The sequence below is a fragment of the Sminthopsis crassicaudata genome, chromosome 3 (assembly GCF_048593235.1).
Source record: "Sminthopsis crassicaudata isolate SCR6 chromosome 3, ASM4859323v1, whole genome shotgun sequence".
Lineage (NCBI taxonomy): Eukaryota > Metazoa > Chordata > Mammalia > Dasyuromorphia > Dasyuridae > Sminthopsis > Sminthopsis crassicaudata.
Genome location: NC_133619.1, coordinates 236,621,212 through 236,648,748, shown reverse-complemented (window position 1 = coordinate 236,648,748; position 27,537 = coordinate 236,621,212). Strand labels below are relative to the sequence as shown.

Here is a 27,537-nt window from a genome sequence, read left to right as displayed (position 1 = left end):
AACCAACCAAAAAAGTCAAACAATAAAACCAAAACAAAACAAACACCTCTCTACCCCTCCATATACACACATATATGTACACACCAAAATAAGGGCAATTTCTATTCTGGATCTGACGGGCAAGAATTGGTAGCTGGTGTAGAAATGATGTAAACAAACTCTGGAGGGAAATGTAGTTTGTAACTGGGAAGAGGAAATATAGATGTAGTCTGACCTTCACTTTAGATATTGAAGAAACAGATTTCAAAGCCTGCAGAGGAAAATAGATATAATTTCATGAACTAAGATATTTCAAGAATGGGAGATGGTAAAAAAAAAAAAAAAAGAAATTTGGAAGACAATTCCTATGAAAATTAAAAATGGAATTTATTTGGAGAGACAGATTAATTTACATTGTTAAAAAGAAATATACAGAAGATAGAAGCAAAGCTAGTAACAAAGAGAATGTGAATATGGAATATACTCATGCGGAGGAGCCTCATTCATCACCTTGTAATAAGAACTTGAAAGAGTTGTAAAGTCATTTCTGACTCTTTGCATTTGGGGCTTTTTTGGAAACAATACTGAATGGATTTCTATTTTCTTCTCTAGCTCATTTTAGAGTTAAGGGTCTTCCTGATCCAGGTCCAGGATTGTAACCATTGTACCACCTAGCTGCGTAAAGAGATTGTCTAAAGTAAAGTATCTGCACAACTCAGTCTCACATATCTAATTCATGAACAAGTTAAGTCATCATCTATTATATATCATGACATCATAGGTTCTCTTGGAAAATGAAGGATGGACAACAGCAACAACAATGGCATTTTGGAGTATGTCAATTTTTGTTTAGTTTTCCCCTGGTTTCCAGAAAAAGCTCTCTTCCTACCACTTTAGAGAAATGACTTAATATATGGAGTATGGCAATGTAAATATGTTTTTACCTAGGTAAATTTGAGACTGAACCTGAAAGTTCCTGGTTAAGCATTTTGTTTTGTAATTCTTTCCTTCAATCCAAGTCATTAAATAGCAACTCAGGAAAAATCATCCATGATGATGTAGGCAGGGATAGAAAATCTTTATTTTCTGCCAAAAGCCATTGGATATTATAACTATTTGTGGACCACACAAAATTATAACTTAAAAATTCAAACAAGTTCTTGTATTTGCCTTTCAACTTGTCACCATCTGCAGCTGCCTTGCCAGGGCCAGACCAAATGACTTCAACCTTATATTCCTTGCAGGCCAGATGTTCCTGATGTAGAGCAATCCATGATACTGATTTTAGGATACAGAAGAATGCCAGGAGGAAGCTAATATTGTTACATCAACTAGGGAGATTAATTGTATAGTTTTCTTAGATAAATGCTGACTCATATTTACTTTTGCATTTGATAAGTGGATAAAGATTGTGCCAATTCATGTGCCTACTGACAGTTTAGAAAAATTTTTTAAATAAATAAGAGATGGGACAGCTAGGTGTTACAGTGGATAGAACACCAGCCCTGAAGTCAGGAAGATTTGAGTTCAAATCTGGTCTTAAACACTTAACACTTCCTAGCTGTGTGACCCTGGGGCAAATCACTTAACCCCAATTGCCTCAGCAAATAAATAAATAAATAAACAAGAGAAATTCTAATACCTTCTAAAGTAAAAAAAAAAAAAAAAAAAAAAAAAAAAAGCCAGCAGGGATCTGAATAATCATGAATTGATTACAGTGTTTGTTTTTGTTTTTTTTTTCACAAAACATGCTTTATAAAAACATTTCACATTAATCTTATAAATCATCCACAAATCAGCAGATTCCACATATTTTTGCCATTTCTGTTCATTGATTCCTTTAACTCACCAATGATTACTAACTTCAAAATAATTTTTAAAAGTTTTAACGGTATTTTCCTCCAAAGATTACTGAAAATAATATATATATATTTTCTTGTTATATTCTCAAAAAAAGACATAAGGATACTTCAAAAGAGTTAAGGAGAATTAACTGAAAGGTTGCTTGGTGTGTTGTGGAACAGTCATTTCCTAGAAGTTGGGAGACTTAGGGCCTAAAGTCTTTGTTTTGCTCTTTCGAGATTGCTTGACTAAAGGTAAGTTGTTTTCTTTGGTCAATATTTTATAAGTTGTAGAGTACCTATTCATGAGCTATCAACACCATCATCATCAAAAGGAGGAGCTAGAACCAGATAATCTCTGAGATTCTTTCCAATCTCTCTAAGATTCTAGGAATGTTCAAAGGAAAATTTGGATTAGTTGGTTGTGACGTAGACATAAAGTTCAGCATTTGTGTTTAAAAATTAAAGGACATGAAAAATTCAGGACAATTAAAAGCAATTTTCCACTGAAATATTTATCCTCAAATTTGGAATGGAGAATAAACTGAATTCCACAGGACTGTGCTATTTTAAACATAATTACACATATATAGACACTTTTGCATGTAAAACTACTGTATAAATATAGATTATGCAGTTGTGTGACAACCTAACATTTCAATTTTAAGAGTAAATTAAAATTGATCACTTTATTAAAATATTTATGCCTAAGATGAAGTTGCATATTGTATTCCCCAACTTGGGAAATGCTTTAATTGACATTATGAGACCATTAATTTAGAGATCATATACTACATTTCTGTACAATCTTCTATTATACCTATTTCAAAATTTTGTGCATGATATATATTCAATAATCACTGTGTCCTAACATTCTGTAGTCCTGTCCAAAATAACTTGATTTCTTTAAATAAAATTACCTTAAATAAAAATTTCTGAAACTTACAATGCTCTACTTATTCTTAATTATCTAGAGTGTAATGTGTTCATTGTCAGCTTCCTTGTCACATGAACAAAATGGGAATGTACCACAACATGGCTGAAGCCATGGTTTCCACATGATATTGTTCATAGAGAATTGCTGGGAAACAGGATGAAGTGTTTTCTGATGCTTCCTTATTGCCTCTCTTAGTCTTTCAATCACAGTATGATAGAAGGGCTCAGTATCAGGTGAAAGAGGGCTGGTCTCTGAGGGATCATTTGAGAGATCAAATAGCAAAGGTGGGTCATGGTAAGTCACATGTTCCCCGGAACATGGGCAAACTCCTCTCCCATAGCAAGCTCCAGCTCCTTTTGGGTGAAAATTTGGAGTTACATAATGGACCTTCCAGACTTTGTTACCTAATAAGAAAGAAAAACATTATACAGATGAGAAAGAAATCTCCTATTGTTACCTGCTGTGTTACAAAGTAAATTTTGTCTTTATAATGGAAAAAAAGTAACATTATTAACAAAGAATTTTTTTACCTTACTGATAAGCTACTGTATGCTTATCAAAATCACCTAATAAGCTATGTGAACATAATTTTTGAAGTTTCTATCTTTTGATTCATCATATTTTGAACTCTTTGTTTACTTAAAGTTATCTTAGTTCTTCCCTTTCTAAAAAGTATATTTAATTCCAAATTGTGAAGTGCTTCAAATTGCTACTTATTTCAGATTTCAACACAATTAGTGATGGTGTTTTGCTGTAGCATCTTAGTCTAAGAGTCATATTTCTTTTTCTCCTAATATAAAGATGTAGGAATCTAAATCTATATCTGTCTATATTAAGTTCTTACCATGTTACCAGGTACTATGCTAACTACTTTGAAATACCTCATTTAATACGTTCATTGATAAGAATGAAACTTCCAAAAATAAATAAGATAACATTTTTTTCTAGTCCCCTTTGCTTATCTTTTCATTTATCTAGTTTTTAAAACACCATGTCTATTTCATAGGATCATAAATTTTTAGTTTTATTAAGGTTAAATTTGAATGTTGACTTGAATTTCTATTTAGGTGATCTAACTATTATGTAGTAGTTATGTGATAGAATATTATTTTTGTGTTTTGGAAACTTGATTTTTTTTTCTAGTTAAAAGGCTTCTCAGATGCCTCCCCATTTTCTATTTATCTTTTATTTTTAAAGTAATCTCTCCATTTCCATTAAACATTTGTTCTGTAACTCCATCCTAGCACTATCTTATCTTATCAATTAAATCTTTCTTAAGATACAAATTCTTTGCTCTAACAAAACAAAAAGAAAACTAACCAACTTGTATCCAAAAAGTATTTAAAACTTTAAAATTTATATAAAATGTTTTTATCCATTATAGTCAGTATTACAAGTTAATCTATATTGTTGTTGACATCAGGGAGGACATGCAAGTGAATTGGATTTGGATGAGGGTAGGCTATGTAAAATCACTGGCCTTATTTTCCCCTTTAGAGTCATTTGGGTCCAGTGGCCAGATATAGGTCAGAAGGACTGAATATGGCCTCCATGAAATGGGAGACTTTGTCCTTAGCTAAGATCTTCAACAGGTTTCAATTTGACTGAAGCATCACCCATTCCATGATTAAGTAGCAATTGAGGCAAATAATCTCCTTTTTCAACTAGTCTCTCTTTCCCCCACTCCCCATATAAATAAATAAATAGATGACTGGATGAAGAATCTGGGAGGGGAAGACCCTTGGGGTTGCTGGCCAAAGCAGAAATGATTGCTATTTACATTCAATCTGAATCAAACCGGACCCAAACAATCTCTCCCATTTCACCCATGTTCTATATCTTGCCACTGGGACCTAGATGGCTCTGGAAGGAAAAGTGAGGCAAATGATTTTGCACACCTCTCTCCCCACCCACCTTAAATCCAATTCATTTACATGACATGGCATTACCTCCCTGATTTCATGATCTTCAAAAATGAAAGACAAATAACAACCTCTGTGAATAAAGCTGGCTTGGCATTGGTCAGCTGGAAGGCTCTTTTCTTCTTTCCTCCCTCTCTCCCTCTCTGCCTTTCTACTTTCTTTCCTTCCTTCTTTCCTCCTTCCTTCCTTCTTTCCACATAGGGTTTCATACCATTACCTACAGATGCTCTTAAAAACTTTTTTTTTCTTTTGCATTTGTGAATCCTTCAAATATATCTTGAGGTTCAATGGCTAGATTTTTCTCTTAAGGACCCCACCTTAAACTAAAATAAATCTGATTCTAATTAGTCACCAGTAGGTCCCAGGCCAAGCCCCATTTGATTAGTCTATGTTAAGGTGTTGCCAAATAAGCCTTATTCCCCATATATTCAATGTATGACTAAAGAAATAGTATTTACAAATTTACCTATGTACTCAATTACATTAATTACTATATTCTAAAGCAAATAAATGAGATACCATTGAATTGAATGATTAACAGGAGAGAATAAGCATTTAGACTTATGTCTAGTCCAAATGAGTAAATTTGTTTTATGCTATTCTTTTTTTTAAAAGAAAAATAGGGATGATTATATGAAGTTAAAATCTTGGGAATAAATTACATTTTTAGATGAATTTTGTTAATTAAGGTATCATATAACTATATCTTTTTTTTTTTTTTTTTTTTTTGCTGAGGCAATTGGGGTTAAGTGACTTGCCTAGGGTCACACAGCTAGGAAGTAGTATTAAGTGTCTGAGGACAGATTTGAACTCGGCTCCTCCTGACTTCAGGGCTGGTGCTCTATTCTCTGTGCCACCTAGCTACCCTGACTATGTCTTTTTAAAATTAGCTATTTTATATTGGTTTTATCATTGAACATGTGGTAATATCAAGTAATGATATGCTAATAATGTTCATATAGTTCTTTGTTAAGCCATATCCAATGTTGTATTTTATAATGTCCAGGCTAGCTTTCTGGAGATCTCTGGATGGACCTTGATCTTAGCAGGAGAGTTACCACAAGGATGGTCAGGTATAGAGTCTGGAGTCTGGATTTGAGATCAAGCTCAAGCACACACTCACACTCACTCAAGTCTGCTTATTTCAAGTCCTCTCATCCTTAAAGACCTTAGTACAATTACATCACTATAGCACACTGAGCATGTGCCAACTATAGAACCATTACATCACTATATCACACTAAGTACTAAGTATATGTGAACTACAGAACCATTATCTCATCAATCACACTGAGTAAACACCCTGTTGTAAGTATCTTTGCTTCAAATATACTTTTCTCAGAGTTCCCCAATAACTGCAGCATTTTATATTTTTATAGACTCTTAAGGATTTTCAAATATATTCTCTGTAGGCACAATGTAGAAAGAAAATGATACAGATTATATTTGTTCTCTTTGTTATCCATTAAGTTGACTGATTAGGTTCAAAGTTCATATCGTAAAAAAATGGAAGAACTGTTTGGATAGTAGGAATTGAATGTAAGTGATGTTAATAGTTTTTAGCACATAGTAGGTGCTTTATTAATACATGCATATTGGTCACTGAACACAGGGAACTGAATCATGAAGACAAAAGCTAATTAAATATTGAGAGATCAAATAAGTTGATTACTGAGGAAATTATACTCTCATCTTTACCTTGGCTTAGGCCAAATCAATACAACACTGTTATTAGAGACTTAATTACTAAAGGTTATTATGAGAAGGGTTAAATATTCTTTGAGTGGCAGCCTAATGCTGTATATGGAGAAGTGACCTCAGAGTCAGGGAGGCCTAGGTTTAAGTCCTAGCCACACAAATTCACTGTTTACCTCTGGGCAAGTTACTATATCTGTCAGTGCTCCATGAATTATGACTTGAAGTACTGTGTTAATATGAGGTGGTTTGGATTGGTAAAGGGAATTTCCTCTTTGGGAGATGCCCCACCTAGTGATCGTCAAACATTTTAGTTTCAGGAATCCTTTATAAATTTAAATATGATTGAAGACAACAAAGACCTTCATTCGTTTGAGATACACATATATACACACATAGGTTTTATACACACATGCATTTTGTGTATGTGTGTGTAGAGAGAAAAAAAAATGTTTAGTTTCTAATATGCTAACAGATTACAAATTCTTTAACATATTACAATCTTCTGTATGCTACATCAGGCTGCCACTTAAAGAGTAGTTAAACTTCTCATAATAATCTTTAATGATTCAGCCTTGGATAACAGCATTGTTAATCTAAACCAGAATAAAGATAAGGAATTATAATTGCCTTAAAAATCATTTTACATAATCTCTCAATAACTAATTCGTTTTTACCTTCATGATGCAGTTCCCTATGTTATATCAACCAATATGTATACATTAGATATGTGCTATGGTATAATAGGTTAACATACTGGAAATTACAATGTATTAATATAGTGTGTGTGTGTGTGTGTGTGTGTGTGTGTGTGTGTGTGTGTGTGTATGCGCACGAGTGTGTGCGCACTGCCTGGCTTCAGAAACTTAAAAGTTATGTGACCCTAAGCAAGTCACTTGCCCCTGTTTGACTCAGTTTTCTCATCTATAAAATAAGCTTGTGTACCATTCCATTAACTTTGCCAAGAAAATCCCAAATGGGGTCATGAGGAATTAGACACAATTGAAATGATTAATGACACACATACACATACACATATATCCTCACACAAATAAAAACGTTTTCATTGTCTTCAACCATTTTTAAGAGTGTAAAGAGATCTTGTAATCAAAATGTTTGAGAACCCAGTGGGGTAGAATATCTCCCAGAAGGAAACTCCCTCTACCAATGCAAATCAATTCATTCTATGCAATATTCATGTATACATAGATGTATGTATATGTATGTATATATACACAACATATTAGAAATTAAAACATACTGTCATTATGAAAATAATTTTGATTTTGTGGATACCACAAATGGGTCCCAGTAGTCTCTGGACAATATTTTGAAAACTGCTGGATTATATGAAATCAGCTTCCCTGTAGGACTCCTAGCCTCAGAATTCTTTAATTAAAAATTTTCAATATGAATGAAATGAATATTTTGTAAGATATAATTCATTTGTCTAACAAAGTATAAAGATGAAGTTTCTATTCCTCTTATGAAACTCTAACCTCCTCTTATGAGACTCCAATTTTATATTGTATGAAATAATAAAGAAATGAAATTGTTTGTATTGCTGTGATAAAAGTTTCATACTCACTGTCCTTTTGGTGCCATCGTGCTGCATGTAAATGAATCCCACAATAGTGAAATAGGAAATGGTGTTCTGAGTGCTTAACAATTCCTTGCAACAAAGGTATCAGGTTGTGGCCATCAATCACCCTGGTAAGATAGAAAGTAAGAAATCCAATCAATACCTCCTCTGGAGTGCTACATCAATATCTGCTATTTCAACTCAGGACAAAACTCAAAAAGTCCTGAGCTGTCAAATTTGACCTCAGTTGTTTGATATAGTTATTTAAAATCCCACTGCAGCTGAATGTGTCCATTTAAATAACCCTTCGATCTATAATATTCCCTTTCATCTTTTTCCTTATGAAGCATTGACAAATGTAAAAGAGTTGGATAAAAAAATTTAGTAAAAATCAAAGTTGTATATATGTTTATTCATAAATAAGGATTTTTTAAAAAATTACATTTCCTGAAAGATTCTTACTTGAATTATGTTGTTTATGCAGAATTCAAAAAGAATTCAAAAAGTTTTTCTTCATTTTTAAATTGACTTTGGCTCTCTTTATAAACTTTATAAACTGTGTGTGATTGTACATATACATATATATACACACATTCACACATATACACATGTATGTACATATACATAAACATGTATAGATATAAATATGTACATCTTGCTTGTCCATTTGATAAATATGTTCCCTGGTTATATGCAGGAAAAGCAATGTTTTTTTTTTTTTGTTTTTAGCAAATTGTAACTTTTATTATGATGTCTTCTTAATTTTACAAATGTTATTGTAGACCTAGTCTGTGCAATATTTGATTATTTTAGGTATTACTTATAAAGATGAAATAAATATAATTGTCATTGTTCTTCAAGCATTAACTAGCCTTAATGTTTTATCTGAATTCCTTTATGTTAAAAAAAAGTCTAAAGAATAAAGAATACTGTGCAGGAAAAAAAAGAAAAACTAAACACATTTGCAATGATTTATGACAAAATATTGCATTTGAAATAATTTTATAGAAGAACATTTTCAAAGATATAGAAACTTTAGATATATAAATAAATACCTTTCCAATAGTGCTAAGTTATGACCTATAAACTTTACCAGTGTCTTCCTAAATAAATGGTCTGTCAAAAATGTCATTTAATTTAATGCTACAGACTAGACTATTATTATTCTAATATTTTTGTAATTCTTAAAATCAAATGACTACAAATCATGTTAAATACATGGAATAAAAGAAAAAAATAAACCAAGAAGCTTATTTCTGTACCTGTCATGAGGCATTTCACCTCCTCCTAGATGAACAACAGTTGGGTAGATATCCATCAGACTTGTAGGCTCATCAATTTCTTGACCTGCTGGTAATGCCCCAGGCCATCGAAATATTCCTGGCACACGAATTCCACCTTCCCAGCCTCCCATGCCTTTACCTCCTACAATTTGAATGACAGAGTAAGAAGTTACCAGAACACATTTATATAAACCTAAGTTTGAAGCTACTTTATTGATTCCTAACATAAAAAATACTAAATCAAACATACTAATATGAAAGTTTATTATAATATAAGTTGAACTGAAATAACACCTTCACAATGATCACCTATATTTTATTGTTTTGAATATAGCATGAGGAAGAAGCATTTGGTCATCATTCTTAATACTCTAAATTTTTCTTCAGTGTTGTTGTCAAGATATTTAAATTGTCAGCATTATGTTATCAGTTTTAATGGTACCAAAACCAGAACAAAACAGACAAGCAAACAAACAAACAGAAATTTTGGTTTTGGGACAGCCCCATGTTATTTCTTTGAATGTCAGATTTATTTTTCAAGTTGTTTAACCAAGAGCAATTTTCAAATCAGTCTTAATTCTCTCTATTATATTCCAATTGATGAGAATAATCATGGGAAATAGACCAGAAACAAGTTCTGTTGTAGGAAAATACTAATCAAAAAATTATCCAAAATTACAAAGTAATTAGTAGAGAAACCAGGACTACCACCAAATTCTCCTGTCTGGTTAAGTGCCTCTTTCACTATTTACCAGACATTATCAAACTGAGTCTATTTTTTCCCCTACATTTTAGATCTTTGAACAAATGACTCTTTGACACCTTTGTATATTCCATTTGATCCACCAAGCTGAGTATGTCCTTCTCTAGCTTCCAAATGCCCTCCATGGTCTGAAGTAAAGTAAATGAATGTTGTATTTTTCAAGCCTTCTTTTTCAATAGCATCAAGAATTTTACCTGTGATAGAAAAATAAAAATTTATGCAAAAAAGCAAAACTGACAACCACATGATAGAAACAAGTAAGTCTTAATATGGGGCAGCTGGGTAGTACAGTGGAAAGGACACCGGGTATGGAATCAGGTCAAAAAGATCTGAATTCAAATCTGACCTCAGACATTTATTAGCTGTGTGACCCTGGGCAAGTCATTTAATAGTTTTCTTTTCTCATATGTGAAATATAATAAGGAGAACATAGTAAACTATTCTGATATCTTTGCCAAGAAAACCTCAAATGAAATCATGAAGCATCTTAAATAACTGAACAACGTAGCTCTATTTTCCATCACTCTTTGGTAATAAGGAGGTGTAATGAATCACATTAACCCTAGTGAGCTGACCTGATTATGATTATCATTAAATTAATCTTTAAAACTTCTACCAATTATTAAATATCTTATTGTTGACACATAACTTTGCAAACATGAAATTAGATAGTCAAAATAATAAAACTATTAAGCCAATAAATAAGCAATACAGTTCGAAAAATATTGTATATTGGGGTTGTAAGAGTGAGAATGGAGCAAAGGTATGGAATAAAACCAACATTTTTGAGGTCTTCTGTAAATCCCTGGGAGCCATAAAAGAATCAATGATGCTGAAGAAGAATCATGTGAAAAATGAAACTAAAGATTGCTCTGAAAACCTTTTTTCCTCTCTGAAGGATTGGTCCTTGGATATTTTATTCCTACCTTTAGGAAAATGATGGTTCTCTAGTATACTCCTTTTGGCTGATAATTATAACCACAAGAAATTGTAATATGTTTGGGAATTTTAGTGAGCATAAAAGACATAATATTTGACCTTTAATGCCTCTCTTTATAATGACTTTCTGTATCATAAAAGAATTTTTGAGTTTATTTTAAAGGAAATAGTAGAGATATTTATCTCTCTTTGAGGGTCCAAGAACTTGGTTACTGATTGTCAGGAAAATCATAGAGAGCTTTGACTAGTCTAGGCTAGATAGTTAGATATTGGTATAAAGAAGGAAATGTAATCTAGTGAAGTAATTACCCTCTATGTAAAAACTCAATCTTGCTTCTGACAGAAACTGGCTGGGTGATCACAGACAGATATTTTTTCCCTTTCAATACATAGGCAAATCTCAAAGACTATTAAGCTGAACAACAGTTGTTGATATGAATTGGCAGAGATCACTTTCTCACTCAGAATTCCAAAACACTAGTGAAATCAAGGTCTATAATTCACATATATGGAATAAATCACCAGGATACACACACAATTAAAACAATGAAGGTTTTTTTGTCACAGTGTACAGGTATACATCCCGGTGGCTAAAGAGATTAATATTCATCATTCATATATACTTCACTTTTATTAGTGGTTTTCAATAATTAACTTGATCTTTGGACATATTTTTATCAATGAAGGGTTATAGTGAAAAACGATAAATAAATAAACTGAATGTTCAAGTAATCAATGAGTAGTTTGGAATTAATTTCATTTTTATACAATGGATACTAGTATTATACCTAAGAAGCTGGTGTGGAATGAACTTGTGCAAAGTGACTACAAGTAGAGCAGCTGAAGAGTTATTCAAAGAGTCCAGGGAAGAAAACAAAACACATTTTCAAACAATGTGGTATAATCACAAACAGTTGCACAAACAACCACAAAATATAACAGGCCAGTCTGGTAGCAGGTAGAAGGAAAGGAAAGATAGCAATAATTCTTAAAATAAGGAATTCATACTATTAAAATTTATATGAAAAACTCTAAATCATTTATACTACATGTCCTCAAAGTCTTAATATATTTTATTTTTAATAACTTTGAACTGAAAAAAATATGTTTTGAGATGTTATATGAGAGAAATGCAATCCAAAATAACTCTGTGGTTTCATTTCATATCCAGGAAATTTCATAAAAAGAAAAAAGATAGAAATAATCAGCTTTGGAGGGGTTTGTGAAAAAAATAACAATAAGCAAACTATTCTTGAAACTTGTTAATTAAATAAACTACTAACTATTAAATCAATCAATTGACTTTAATAAAATTAATTTTTATTCTTGAAATCAAGCTAAGGGACTGAGTGAAATATCTATAACTTTTGACCCAGAGATCCCATTACTAAGCTTATACCTCAAAAAAGATCTAAGCAAGGTTCTTCACCAAAATATTTGTAATAATAGTTTTAATAGTAGCAGAGATGTAGAAACAAAGTAGATACCCATTGATTAGGTAGTGGTTAAGCAAATTATGGTGGTGATTGTTGTTTGTCCTTCACTCCCAAAGAGGACCAAGATATTAGGGAGGTGATGCCATGACATGCAAACTGGATTTAAGTGAGGGAAGTCTGTGCCAGGTCATTATCTCATATCCCCCTCCAGAGCCATCTGGCTCCAGTGACAAGATAATAGATCAGGAGCATTGGAGATGGCCCTGGATGAAATGGGAGACCTTGGTCTTTTTAAGATAAAACTTTCAACAAGTCTCAATTTAACTGAGACAGAACCTTCTCAGTGATTAAGGTGAGGTAGCAATCTAGGCAAAGAATCTATTCTTTCACATAGTACAAAAAATCTAAATAAACAAATGAATGAATGAATCTGGGAAGAAAAGACCCTCAGGGTTTCTGGCCAAAGCAGAAAGAACTGCTATTTACAATCAGTCTGAGTCAATCAGGACTCACATAAGACCAAACAAGGCTTGGCCTAGGACTTATTGGTGGCCAATTAGAATCAGTTTGCTTTTTATTTAACCTCATCCTTAAGAAAGAAATCCTACTAGTAAACCCCAAGATAGCTTGGGAGGGTTCAGAGATAAAAATGAAGAGGAAAAAATGCTTTTAAGAGCATCTGTAAAGATATGGTTAAACAAATTATGGTACAGTTGTGTGATAGACATTATGGTACTATAAGAAACAATGAAAAATTCAGAGAAGTACAGTGTGCCATAGATGAACCAAAACAAAAGAAAGTAAGCAAAACTAGAAACACACACATTTATATATGGTAGTTATATTTATATACACATAAATATAATATGGCATCATATTATATTTATATAACTATATAATATATGTAATAATTATATTAAGCAGAATAAAAATAATCATAAATAAAAAGATATATATGTAAGCATATATAGTTATTTATTTTTGCTTATATTTTATATGTATTTCTGATATATATAATATACACATATGACATATTGTATACTTTGGCATACATATGTAGATATTTAAACTACAAAACTGCAAATCTAAAGAAAAACAAAATGCTTTGTTATATAAATGTAACAACCAAGTTTATTCCTGGAAAGAGATGTGAAAATGCATCTTATTCCCTTTGTACAGCTTGGAGTGGAATGTTGAATTTCCTTATTGTTTGGTCAAAGTGTTGGTTAATTTTGCTGAATGACTTTTCCGCTTATGGAGAATTATTATTATTGTTATTATTAGGGATAGCTCTCTGGGTAAGAGAGAATGTAATGATTTACTCTGAAGTTGTGACAACAAAAGATATCAATATTTTAAAAATTGCACATCATAATCTCTGCTTTGTTTTAAGAAAGAGAACAGAGATTATTACTTGTATCTCCATGAAACATATTTTTAAGGATATAAAAATAATTATACCTTTCACTTACCCACTATCCAGTCCATTTCTTCTACATTGTCTCCATATAAACCATGTTTGCTTTTCCCAAGAAATTGTTTTGTGGTAACAAGAGGAATATGGACATGCAGCAAAGAAAAAAAGAGGAGGAATGGCCTATGCTTGTTTCTAAAAGAAACAATATGGATACATTTTAGAAATGCATGACAAGAGATTATTATAGAGTACATTCTTTCTGTCAATTGAAAAAGTTGCATTGGTTTCCACCTGCATTGATAATTTTGTTATGGATTTCTCTGATGAACTTATCATATAGCCTTTAAAAAAAAACTTCACAAGACTAATGTATGATATTCAAGAATCCAAGAAATTCTTGAACATACTTTAAGAAAATAAAAGTTAGATTACCTGGCAATAAATGAAATTGCTTCCTTTAGCATGAGAGTTGCTGTTCTCTCTAAAATCATTGGTTGTTCAGTAATTTCATAGTTTCTCATCAAGATACAGTTCCAGTATCTTATAAATCCAAAACTGGAGTACCAGGAAATGAAAAACAGAAAACTAAGAATAATCAAACACATCAGTATTTTCCAGGGTACTGAGACTAAGCCAGAAAGTTTACCAATGGTAAGTGTTAGCATCCCAAGGACTATTACCTGGGTGTAAACCCAAAGTTTAGCTCTAAAAGCAGCATCTACTTCTGGAGGTTTGTTTATTTGACAATCATTTATAAGTGTGAAAGGCATTCCATAAAAATAATCAAATCCATGGCTTAATGGATGGTGGCAATGATCACTTCGAAATTGACAGTTTACTCCTTGATGCCATTTTCCTGGAAACAAAAGGAAAAAAAAATTAAATTATCTTAAAATTATGTTTTATAGTGCTAAACAGTCTTTCAAAGTATCTCTGGGATCAAAATTCCATAGTTTATTTTAAAGATGAAAATACAATATAAAAATTTTATAGTATGCATAATTATTAGTAGAGTTTTATCAAGCTTAAATATGTCAATGATATTTGATATGAAGAGATTAAGGATCATGGGACCATAATATCCTAAGGAAACACAATTGAAATTTTAAAATTTATTCAATAAAAGCAGTAACAAAAATTTCTTTTTGAATATGTTTACATATTCAAGTAATAATTTGCTCTTTTCCTTAAACTTTTTTCTCCTCTATATCTAACCAGTCTCTTTAGTTTCTTTCTGAACTTTCTTTTGAGTACTCTGCAACCAAAAAGGTAGGAAATGTTTTGATAAAAATGGTCAAAATGTATAGTTAGGAAGAATAAGGATAATTGAAGAACAAAATTTCTCAGCTAGTTAAAAATTATAATTAAACAAAATAATCAAAAATAGATGTTGCAAGATTATAAAGAATATAATGCTTGGCCTCAAAGAAATATGAGAAGACATCTTTTCCCTCACATATTTAGAGAGACAGGGATATAAGGCAGTAGAAATAGTATACAGAAGATATAGTGTCAGTTAATATATATATATATATATATATATATATATATATATATATATATATTACATATATATGCATATATATAATACATATATACAAATACACATTAGTTTTGTTGAAGTATTTGATTTCCTGTTTCTTTTTTTGATTTTTGAGTTTTTTTGCCAAATCTTTACTTTTATTTATTTATTTAGGTTATACATGTACATTCACACTTTTTTACATATTTCCAATTGGTCATGTTGGGAGAAAAAAAATCAGAACAAAGGGAATAAAACACAAGAAAAAAAAACAAATAGAAAAAAAGGTGAAAATAGTATATGTTGATCCACATTCAGCGTTCATAGTTCTCTCTTTTTTCTAATCAAAGTCTATTGGAATTGCCTTAGATCACTGAATTGCTGAGAACCAAATTTATCATAGTAGATCATCCCAAAATCTTATTTTAGCTGTTTATAATGTATTCCTGGTTCTGCTTGCTTTACTCAGATCAGTTCACATAAATCTTTCCAATCTTTTTTCTAAAATCAACCCATAAATAATTTTTTATAGAGTAATAGTGCTCCATTACCTTCCTATGTCATTCCCCAATTAATGGAATTCACTCATTTTCCAATTCTTTGCCACCACAAAAAGAGGTGTTACAAACATTTTTGCACATGGGGTCCTTTTCCCCTTTTTATGATTTCTGTGGGATATAGACCCAGTAGTGACACTGCTGTTTTATAACTATTTGGGCATTGTTTCTAAATGCTCTCCAGAATGGTTGGATCAGTTCACAACTCTTCTAATGAGATATTAGTTTCTCAGTTTTCCCATATCCCCTCCAATATTTACCATCATCTTTTCCTGTCATTTAGATATTGGGTATCTCAGTTGTTTTAATTTGCTTTCTCTAATCATTAGTGATTTAGGGTATTTTTTCGTATGACTATAAATGGCTTTAATTTCCTCATCTGAAAATAATCTGTTCATATCATTTGACCATTTATCAATTGGGGAATAAGTTGTATTCTTATAAATTTGACACAGTTCTTCATACATTTTAGAAATGAGACCTTTGTCAGAAACACTGGTTGTAAATATTCTTTCCAGTTTTATGCTTCCTTTCTAATCTTGGCTACATTAGTTTTGTATGTGCAAAAACTCTTCAATTTAATATAATCACAATTATATTAAATATAAATTATATATTATATTTTGCATTTCATAAGGTTCTCTACTTTTTAAAAAATGTGTTTTGTCCTTCTTGCTTTGTCATAAATTCTTCCCCTTCCCAACAATCTGATATGAATACTATCCCTTGTTCTCCTAATTTGCTTATAGTATCACCTTTTACACCTAAATCATGTGTCCATTTTGACTTATTTTGGTATGGGGTGGGAGAGGGTGATCTATGCCAAGTTTCTGACATACTGCTTTTTAGTATTCCCAGCAATTTTTGTTAAATAATGAGTTCTTATTCCTAAAACGGAAGTCTTTGATTTTATCAAGCAGTAGATTACTATAGTCATTGATTATTGTGTCTTGTGTACCTAATCTACTGATCTACCACTCAATTTCTTAGCCAGTATCAGAAGGTTTTGGTGACTGCTGCTTTTAGTCTGGTACTGCTAGGCTACCACCCTTTGCATTTTTTCATTAATTCCCTTGATAGTCTTGATCTTTTCTTTTTCCAGTTGAATTTTGCTATTTTTTCCAATGCTATAAAATATTTTTTGACAGTTAGATTGGTATGACAATGAATAAGCAAACTAATTTAGGTAGAATTATTATTTTTATTATATTAGCTTGGCTTATCTACAAGCATTTTTTTTAGATATGACCAATTATTTAGAATTGGCTTTATTTGTGTGAACAGTGTTTTATAATTGTGTTCATATAGTTCCTGGGTTGGTTTTGACAGGTAGACACCTATATATTTTATTTTGTTTACAGTTATTTTAAGTGGAATTTTTCTTTCTATCTCTTGCTGCTAGGCTTTTTTTTTCTTTCTTTAGAAAAAAATTCTCCCTTACAAGGGATGGGGGAGGAGAAAGAATAAAGGAAGAAATCTAGAAAATTTAAAAATAAAAATATATTTTAATAATTGTGGTTAAGTAAAGAATCAGTCAATGTTGCTTGATGGTCTAATCTTTTAATTTCTCTCCCTTTATAGACTTACAAATAAAAGAACGGTTCATTACCTGGAGATAAGAATATAAAAAGTGAATGATGATTTTTAAAATGGTAGGAACAATAAATAAATAGTGAAACCTTACTTAGTCTTAGAATCTCAAATTGAAAATAATGGGGAACTCAGAAATACTTCTGTGGTTGATAAGGCATGAGCTTTAATTTTACAGGAAAAAGAATTTCATATTTTCTGACAATACCTTTAAAAAAATAAGATACGGTAAACTGCCATGAAATAAATATTTATTTTAGTAAATTGAAACATGTTCAACAGGATAAGACAATCACAACCTTGTAATTTCTGAATTTAGAAGGGTCAAAGTTTGGGTAAAAGTGTAACTTCTGAAAAATTCTTTAAATTTGTAAGTTTAAACTATATTAGAACTTGACCAATGAAAAAAATTAAATAATCATTTATAGAACAAAGAAAGTAATCATTGCCATAGTAATTTAGATTGAAAAGACTGATTCTCTTGAAAATATAACATAGTTATGAATTATCTAACAGAGCTCAGAACCACCTTTGATTTTATAGTGGATAGTAATTATTTTTTTGTTTGTTTTTAGAAATAAATGAAGTTCTCTAATAATCAAAAGCAATTTAGTGCTAATGTGATTTGGATAAAACATTCTTATATGTACCTATAAGACCTGTTGCATATCCTTGCTGCTGTAGTATTTTTGCGAAAGTTGTTTCATTTGCAGGAAGTCCTCCTGAACCTGCATTCCACTGAAGTGCACGATATCCATTAGTGGCATCCATTCCTATTATATATTAAAGAGAGAATGATTTTCCTCTTTTTTTCCCCTTAGTTATTTTAAATTCTGAATAAAAAAATAAAGTAAGGGTATTCTAAAAACCCCAGTATTAGAAATTGCAGTGATATTGTAATTTGCAAAATTGAAAAGTAGTTTATGCTTTTCTTAACTTTACTTTGGACCTGTGGTATCAAACTCTAATCAAAATGAAGGCCATTAAATCCAATATAAAAGCATCTGCAGGCTGCATATTTACTTTCTCTCTCTCTCTTCCAAATTGTAGCAACCCTACAATTTATTTGATGCTCTTGGAGCAATGGTCTCAATTTAAAAAAAAAATTCCCTCCCTGTTATTAAAAATTTATCCTATACCTTAAACATAAAATGAAGGGATGGCAAGTGGGCTCATGATTCAATTGGTTAAGAAATATTCATTTCTTGCCTCAGGTCAGCAAATTTCCTGCAAACTATAGTTTTAGAAAGTCATCTAAGAGCATCTAGAATTGGTACTTCCTCAGGGACCCAAATCCAGTAAATATCAGTGGTGACATCTAAATCCAAGCCTGCCTTTCTGGATTCGAGGCTATTTTATCTCTTCACTGTACCATACCAACTCTCATGTGCACATTTATTATAAAACTTAAAGAAAATATTAAAGGATTAATAAATGGAAGGTAAAAATGAATTAACACTTGCAAAAATTGACAATCATTAGAGTTTATTGAGTAGGGAAATGGCATGGTCAGACATAAGTTTTTGGAGAAAAAAATTTTTTCAGCACATATGTAGAGACTGGAGAGTTAAGAGGGAAATCAAGTGAAAGGGGCTAATTAGAAGATTTTTTCAATAGCCTAGATAAAGATTATCAGAATATGAATTATGGTGGTGGACATGTGATTAGAGAAAAAAGGGATAGATTCAGGCAGTTAGATGACATCATAAATAAATCAAGAAAACCTGAGATCACATGACTTTGCATATATACTAGCTATGTAACCCCAGGTAAGGGACTTAACGTTTGTTTGCCTCAATTTCTTCATCTGTAAAACAGGAATAATAACTATTTCTCAGAGTTGTGATGAGCATTAAATGAGATAATGATAAAATGCTTAGCATAATGCCTGGCAGATAGTAAGTCCTATATAAATATTATTTATTATTATTTTGGAATAAAAAATGGCAAGATTTAGCAGTTGACTAGAAATAATAAAAATGATAAATAAAAATGAAAAGTCAAGATGACATTGAAATTGTAAACTAGAAGAATGCAGGAACCCTTTTTTTTTTTTAAGGGGGGGAACAATTTAATGAGATCCATCTATGCCTAAACATCATGAAGAGATTTCCTTCTGTTTCACGTACAAGAAAGGGGATTTATTTCTTAGTTTACTGCCTATAATACAGAGCCTACATTCAGAGGGACATTTGCCAAACCCATTACATGATCTAGGACAGTGCCACATTCAAATAGAAATCATATTTTAATTTGGTTCAGGCTTTCACTTGAAAGTTTTGCTGTCATTTATAGACAGTGAATATAACTCCTCTGCTCTGGATGACATAGGTATTCTGGGGAAGGACATAGAATTTTCCTGATAGCACATTCACAGATATTGCTGTGGCTAAAAGTAGGATTACAGCTTTCCTAAGAGGCCTAAGATTAGCTCAGATAGAGGGATAGATAGGAGTGAAAAAAAGATTGAGTTATATTCAAAGATAGCCTCATAATTGACTATCACTCTGTGTATATGTGTGTGTATGTGTATGTATGTGTGTGTATGTGTGTATATGTGTGTGTGTGTGTGTGTGTGTGTGTGTGTGTGTGTGTGTGTGTGTGATACAGCTCATCCTCCTCACTATTTGATTAGTTAATTATATAAATATAATGGCAGTCCACAACCCTTTTGGGATCAAAAGATTACTATTTTTGTATATCATTATCTTAAAGAGCTAGTAGGACCAAAATATTTATTATAATTCAGCTAAATAGTAATGAACCTTTCCAATTTTAGCTGTAGTTTTTGTTAATCTAGATATAACATCCTTCAGAACACTGTATTTCAGTACTTTCTAGTTCAGTAAAACCCATCAGAGCTTAAAATCTTTTGTACAGCCTCTGATAACCAAGGTCATGCCCATATTGTAATGGCCAAAATGAAATTAACTATTACCAGCTCTATAGACAGATGTTTGGTTCTCTAAAAACATCTTAAACATAAATTTTTGTTACTACTAATTTAAAAATGCATGTAAAATAATATCCTCAGACTCAGTGAGTAGAAAACATGCATTCATATTATTTTTATCCTGCATATATTTCCCCTTTAAGAAAGTCCCAGTGCATTTCTTTATTGATAAAGATAGATCCAAAAGATATGAAAATCCAGAATTTACTCAATTATTAATTACCAGCAAGTACTGACTGATCTGAAGGCATGTCTGCCAGTCAGGAAAAGCAGCTCTGCTGGGAGTACACAGAGGAGCAGCAGCTAAATGTTGCAGAAGTTTTATTCCTTCCTTTGCAAGACGATCAATATTTGGGGTCCTAAGAAAAACATTCTGATGTCAATGCATGTTGATGCTAAAGTATTTGTAATATTGAATAAATTTTAAAGGAAATGAACATTGATTGGCTTAAGTGATTTTGCTGAGAAACTATATTATTCTTTTATTTTTCCATTTTAAAAAATATGGTCAACTTCAACAAATATGAACATTTCTATATACAAAGAACAAAGAAGAATTTTCAATTTATACCATAATATTTTAAAGTATATATATGTATATATAATACAATCATACATACATATATAATACATATAAAACACATATATAATGTGAACATTGTGTACTATATATTCTCTGATCCCACTTTTCTCCTTTTAAAATATTTCATTGATGATCTTTTCTTTCCTTACTTTTTCTTTTTTTTCAACTCTATACTATTCTTCCCACTCCTTTCTAAGTAAGGGGCTAATGATAGCCCCCTCCTTCCTGCATTATCTCATATTTTATTCAAACAATCACATTTGTAAATGGATCAAAAAAATGAAGGATTTTTTTTTCTTAATGGCAATAGGCATTTTAAAATTAGATTTTCTCAGTCTCTAATTTACTCATTCTGGAAGCTGCATCATTCTTTTAGCTCACCAAGTACCCATGGAAAAAAGAACACTGGATTTTGAGTGAATAGAAAAGTTCCCATCCTAGCCTCTGTATTTTACTATCTATGTGATTTCAGTGAAGTCATAACTTTCCTGGTCCTGGATTGAGAGGGAATACAGTAAAGTGGAATAGATGCTGAACTTAGAATCCAAAGAGACCTATGTTCAAATTACATTACTGACACTGGGATCAAGGCAAGTCACTAAAACTGGATTAAATTATAGTTTGTTATTGTTTTGTTTGTTTCTTGTAAAAGGCTGAAACTCTGAGCAGATGTACTTGGACAACCTAGCACTTAAGGCTAATTACCAATTGGACAATACTCTACTAACATATGCTTGGAGGATGACTCTATTCAACTACTTTGCTGGCTCCATCTGTGGGTGTGGACAGAGAAGGAGGAGAGAGATCAGAGGGTGGAGAGAGAAAAAGGAGGTGTGTAGATTCCTATATCTAATCCCCTGATGACAACCCCAAAAGACCAAGAATAAAGACTTTTGCTTATCCTAACTCCGGCTGATTCTAAGATATCCAGGGACACAACAGTTTCTGACATCATCTACAGTTTTCTTGGCAATTATACTAAAAAAAGTTTGCCATTTTCTTCTCCAGTGGATTGTGGCAAAAAGCAGTTAAGTGACTTGCTCAGAATTACACAGCTAGGTAGTATTAGAGTCATGTCTTCCTCACACCAAGTTCAGAATTCTATACACTGAGCCACCTAGCTGCCTAATTACAAATTACAATTTGCCTATCTGTAAAATGGGAATAATTATAAAACTAACACCTATAGTAATTGACTTCATAGGTGATTGTTGTCTGAAAGAAGAGAATTTAGAAAAGTACTTCATAATCCTTAAAGTATTATGTAAATGTCAGTTTTTGGTATTATAATTATTAGTTACTTTATACACAAGAGGTGTTTGGGCAAAATGACCTTAGAGGTTCCTCTCAGTTTTAAATGCTATCATCCTTATGACTTTAGACTGATGGAATCATAGAATTTCAGTGCTGGAAGGAATCTTGGATTTTTGCCCCACTTCCCTGATTTTACATATGTAGAAAAAACAAATAAACAAACATAAACAAAACAGGTCAAGACAATTCATATGCACATACAATTATCCTCAAAATAAGGATTGGAATCAAGACATCCAACTTCTAGTCCAAGTTCTTTTCACTATACAAGTGAAAAAGGCAGTAAAAAGACATGAAAGTATGGTGAGGAGTCACTAATTGGTTAGTTCTGATACCTTGGACAAACTATATTAATTTAATTAAATTCAGGAAAAAAATATAAAATGTCTGCTAAACACTAGGGAAGGTGGTAGAACTGTATAAACAAAGACAAAAATGAAGTTGTCTTTTTCTCAATAAATTTATATGCTAAACAAGTAACTTCTTCCAGGTGTCAAGTTTTCTTATCTAATGGGATTGGATTATATTACATAATTCTTAAGGCCCCCTGAAGCTCTAAAATTCCATCATTTTATATTGCTGGAATATTTCTCTGTTGCCATCAGCTGTTATGTATTCTTGTAGTGTCAAATAATTTTATTAAGTGGACCAAAAGAATGAGGAAGGCTACGTGCTCCTTAAACAGTTTCTATGCATAAGAAAATTCATTCCAATGCCAAATATAAATGATTTGGGATTACCCACTTTGAATTGCTCACACCATTACAAACTCTCAGTCATCACAAATAATTGACAATTGACTATATTTAACAGGAAGTTTTAATATATTTAGAAATACTTGCTAGTACTCTGATTTTTAGAATTGTTATAGTTGCTAAAAGTGAAACCTTTGTTTCAAGAGACAGTTTAGCCACTGAGAGTATCTGAATTATGTTACATGAAGATTTATGCAGAAACAAGATGAAGTTGAACATGTATGCATTCAGTACACTGATTTCTCAACAAAATAAAATCCTATGGTAATTTCTAAATTCTTCTTAACACTAAGAGATGTGAAATATAAATTTCACAAAGCATGATTCCATGCTTATAAAGGCTTGGTTTCTTCTTTTTCTTGAAATAAATGTCAGCATTTTTAATTCTTGTCCAGCAAGTTTTCTTTTCAGTAAATAAAACTGACATGGTCATTAAGTGTAGCTCTTACCTTAATGTGTCATTACCATAACATCCCACATCCCAATGCAAGGTCATCTGCCATTATCAAGACAATGTTTGGTTTTGAATCATTTGCTGCACAAATTCCTAGAAGTAGATATGTGACAAGTAGGATGGAGAAGTAGGTTCTAAAAATGAAAAATAACACATAATAAAAAAGACAAATGACTCATGACAAACTAATATAAGGCCCTATATATTTTAGATAGATATTCAAATGTCTGTTCTACTTTATTGTGTAGTAGATAAACCTGAATCACACGGATGATTGATGTCACCCTTCATGATTAGCAAAAGTATAGTAAAGGTTTAGAATCCCTCTGAAATAATAGGCATTTTCTATAAGATGCCTTTAAAGCCATTCTCAACATCTGATTTTTAAGAAAATATGGAAGATAATGGCATATCACAATTGCCATATATTCTTTCTTTCTCAGGAATTTTAATCAGCAGAATGAAAGCAGGGAAGATGTCTAGTTGCACCAGTAGTCTTAGCATTAGTCTCCATATAATGTACTGATTGGAACATTTCTATCTTTCCAGCTGTTAGATCTTAGTCTGACATCAGCTGCTTCCATAAAACTGGCTCTTTTTGAAAGTGACTTTGGCTTTGAGTCTTGTGTTTCCATTCTTTGGTGGAACATCTTAGTGATGTGATTTAATCTTAATGATCACAATCTCAGAGATTCTGTTCAAACACACTGAATTTCAACTCACATAATGCACTTCTACGTGTAACTTCTCTGTATAATTTAACATTAATAATTTAGTTATGAACTGTGTGAAGATATCTGACACTGTGACAGAGACTGTTGGAAAAAAGAGACCAGACAAATAAATAAGGAAGATTCTCCATTTTGGAAACTAATCTTTAATTCAAAGAGACTTGAGGATTCTTGCTGTTGAAAGCAGTTTAGCAGGTGTGGTAACTGTGATGGTTAGGATCAAAGCAATAAGATGCTACAGTACTGAATAGATCTGGTTTGGTGAGTCACTTCTCACCTCTTTAAAGACATTTTCTTTTTACCTTTTACTTTCAGCTATATATGAAGTTGCTGTGTTAACCATCTTTTCTCAGCTGTCTGAAGAGGGTGGGGGAAGGAATAAACACAACCCAAACCTTGCTTTTTTCTTGCTCTTTCAGTCAGAAGTATTAAAGCATTAGTGCTATAATTCTAATTAAGTACATTGTTAGCACTTCACAAGCCCCTTCCCTTTTTTGATTTCTATCCATTCCTTTTTGTTCTTGGATTTCAAACTGCTAGATAAAAATAAATCAATGCTATGCTTTCTTCTATGTTATTTGTGTAATAGAAGTTGGGGATGAATGGGGATGGAGGTGGGGGATGAATGAATATGGATTGCACCAGCTGGGGAGGCTGGTATTATGTTGTGGAAGCACCTTTCCCCTAGAACTCATTTGGTGGTGCTACCTGTAACAACTTTTGTTCCTCTCCTACATGAGCAGGAGAATTAAAACAAATATGGAGATTTAAGAAAAGAATATGCTAAGTTGATCAGTATAGACAACAATATGAATAATGCAGTAAGGCATTTCCCTTACTCCTTTTTGACAATTCTGATTCTAAATGCTAGATTATTTCACTAAGATGATTTAGTCATACCCTTAAAGGAGAAGTTGTAGATTTTTATTTATAGTTCTCAATATCCTCAATCTTTGCTTTGGCAATATAACAAAGGCATTCTGACATAAGGACAAAAGTTAAGTATTGCATTTGAGAAACCTGGACTTTGATCTTGTTTCTGATATTTTCTAGCTTTTTGATCATGAATGTGACATTTAACCTTTTAAAAATCTTAGTTTCTTCACTGGTAAAATGGTATTAATTCTGTTATGATTAATAAACTCTGCATGATTCTAAATGCCACACTTTTCATCCCACTATTATTTTGCTGAAGTATAAAGCATAAAAAAAAAAAAAAAAAAAAAAAAAGCCTAGAAGGAGTTACAGAAAACAATGAAGTTATAAGGTTGGCTTTCTCCAGGGATCAGCTATATGAGATGATGCTTAAATTTAAAAGGCAAAAAGCTTATTTATTTTTTTTTAATAATGCATTTTTCTGCAAATAAGCCAGCAGATGTCCCTACACCATCATCAAAGTTTAGAGAGCAATAAGTTTGTTTGCACTGCAGCCAAACCAGTAAAGAGTTCAGAAAGTAAATTTATTAAAACAAAAAGGAAATAGATTTATCGCTGATGAAGGGGAACCAAAAGACAGCTTAGGAGGGCAATGTCAAACATGTGTATAACGTGTTCGGGCCTATTTGTATTTTCCCAAGCTTAAGATATTGAAAACCAAACTGAAAATGATCTCAGGATCAGTACCTGTGAAAGAAAGCCGTCAGCTCTGGGGACTTGACAGTTTCAGTTTTTCCACATTCCTTATCTTTTATTTTACTTTCACTTTTTTTCCTATCTCCAGTTACATTTTCCGTGTTGATAACTCGGCACCCCTTCCCCACCCGACCCCCAATTCCAACCCCTCAATGTGCAGAAGCATATTTTCAATTTATAAAATATACTGTAAATGTTTCCTGCGAAACAATGGCTGATTTTTCATAATAGTAGCCATTTTGAAAATAAAGCTCACAAAAGCAAGTCACAGTAAAAACAACAGGAGCAAGGAGTTTGGAACATTTTGTAATCTCTGCCCGAGTCAGAACACCGGAATCTCATTTCTGCGCAGAGCAGGGCAGAGTGACCTGGACATTGCCAGGGATGCTCACGCGTGCCCCGGGGAACAGAGGAAAAGAAAAGAGGGTGCTACCTCCAGGCGCCCTAATAGTCACAATCAGGAACCAGAAGACGTCACAAGAGGAGAGAAACTGAGCGAGGGTAGAAACATTCAAAAGGAAGCATGCCTTGCAAAAAAGAAGCATCAAGTGACTAGACTTGGAGGTAGTTTCTTTGTGTTTTGTTTAAAAGAAAAAAAAAAAAAAGCCCGACTTTAAAATGTCTACATATACAACCACACAAAACAAGTGGCTTCAGGGTGAAAAACACAGGGTGGGTGGTTTAGAATTCCCCGAACACCAGCACAGTAATTTACACACCTGCAAGGAATAAGGGCGTCATTCAGTCTGTACCTCCCGCGTCTTTCTGTGATCTGGGTCCACCCGCCGACCCCCATTCGCAAAACAAGCGAAAGAGCACAGGAAAAAAACAGCAGGGTCCAAAGGCGCCAAGCCAGAAGTGAGAAGCAGGAAGAGCTTAACCTGTGGCAATGAGATAAAACCTAGGGAAAGGGAATTGTAAACCTGTACCAGTCTGGCGTAATAGCCCTTTGAATGAACACTGGAAAATTCTTACGGCGTCTTTAAAAAAAAAAAAAAAAAGTGTGTGTGTGTGTGTGTGTGTGTGTGTGTGTGTGTGTGTGTGTGTGACAGACAGAAAAGCAGACAGAAAGATAAAGTGTTTTGTGTGTGAGAGACAGACAGAGCAACAGAAATAGAAAAGAAATGTAGAGACAGTGTGAGTGTGTGTGTGTGTGTGTGTGTGTGTGTGTGTGTGTATGTGTGTATGTGTGTGTGTGAAGGACCAGATGCTTAAAGGAAAACTTTGTAAAGAAGTGCTCATTTAGCAGAACCAGAAGATCACTATACACTTCAACAACAATACTGTATGAGGATGTATTCTGATGGAAGTGGAAATCTTCAACATAAAGAAGCTCCAATTCACTTCCAGTTGATCAATGATGGACAGAGGTAGCTACACCCAGAGAAGGAACACTGGGAAGTGAATGTAAATTGTTAGCACTACTGTCTATCTACCCAGGTTACTTATACCTTCGGAAGCTAATAATTAATGTGCAACAAGAAAATGGTATTTACACACATATATTGTATCTAGGTTATATTGTAACACATGTAAAATGTATGGGATTACCTGTCATCGGGGGGAGGGAGTGGAGGGAGGGAGGGGATAATTTGGAAAAATGAATTAAAAAAAAAAAAAAAAAGAAGTGCTCATTTGAAAGTCCAGTTTGC

At 32.5% G+C, this 27,537-nt stretch overlaps 1 protein-coding gene across 1 annotated transcript; it reads right to left on the bottom strand.

Annotated features, from left to right (window-relative positions):
* Positions 1-347: 347 nt before the first annotated feature.
* Positions 348-26,839, bottom strand: LOC141561105 (arylsulfatase D-like). Its single transcript, XM_074300211.1, is given in 12 exon segments — positions 348-3,161; positions 7,963-8,084; positions 9,219-9,381; positions 10,062-10,196; positions 13,850-13,986; positions 14,227-14,650; positions 18,114-18,236; positions 20,650-20,683; positions 20,685-20,775; positions 23,518-23,550; positions 23,552-23,656; positions 26,605-26,839. Coding segments are annotated over 12 exon segments (1,815 nt in total). The 5' UTR covers positions 26,682-26,839; the 3' UTR covers positions 348-2,790.
* Between the last annotated feature and the right edge of the window lie 698 nt (positions 26,840-27,537).